We start from the raw sequence: 357 nt of genomic DNA on the forward strand, positions 1-357 counted from the left end.
CCTCCCGTGCCTTACCTCTCCCTCCTTCCCTCCCGCTGCTGCTGCTTAATCAAGTAGCGGCAAACACATTTCTTAATTTGTGGTGACGAGCAGTTACCCAAAGAGGGCAAGAAGGGGGTGCTCGGAGCAGGGCCCTTCCAGCGCTCGGAGCAGGGTCCCGCAGCTCAGCCTAGCGTAAAATGGCTAGTCCTCCATCCTCCTCCTGCCCGTGCACACCTTAACGCCTGATGAAAAGGCAAAGAAATTAAGACCTTGATCCACGAACAAAGGCAGATTCAAGTCAAATGGCAGAAGCAGCCACTTCTTTTCAGCAGTAGCTTCCACCGTTACGAAGATGCCCACATTTACAGAGTCCAT

The 357-nt window shown here is 53.2% G+C and overlaps 1 protein-coding gene across 1 annotated transcript in view; it reads right to left on the reverse strand.

The window, feature by feature from the left end:
- Positions 1 to 357, reverse strand: part of INTS8 (integrator complex subunit 8) — a 28,342-nt gene extending 27,985 nt beyond the window's left edge. The window contains exon 1 of the mRNA XM_009324448.1: positions 252 to 357. Within this exon, the coding sequence (XP_009322723.1) occupies positions 252 to 357 (106 nt within the window). The remainder of the gene's footprint in view (positions 1 to 251) is intronic.

This window comes from Pygoscelis adeliae, unplaced genomic scaffold, assembly GCF_000699105.1.
Source record: "Pygoscelis adeliae isolate BGI_AS28 unplaced genomic scaffold, ASM69910v1 Scaffold145, whole genome shotgun sequence".
NCBI lineage: Eukaryota > Metazoa > Chordata > Aves > Sphenisciformes > Spheniscidae > Pygoscelis > Pygoscelis adeliae.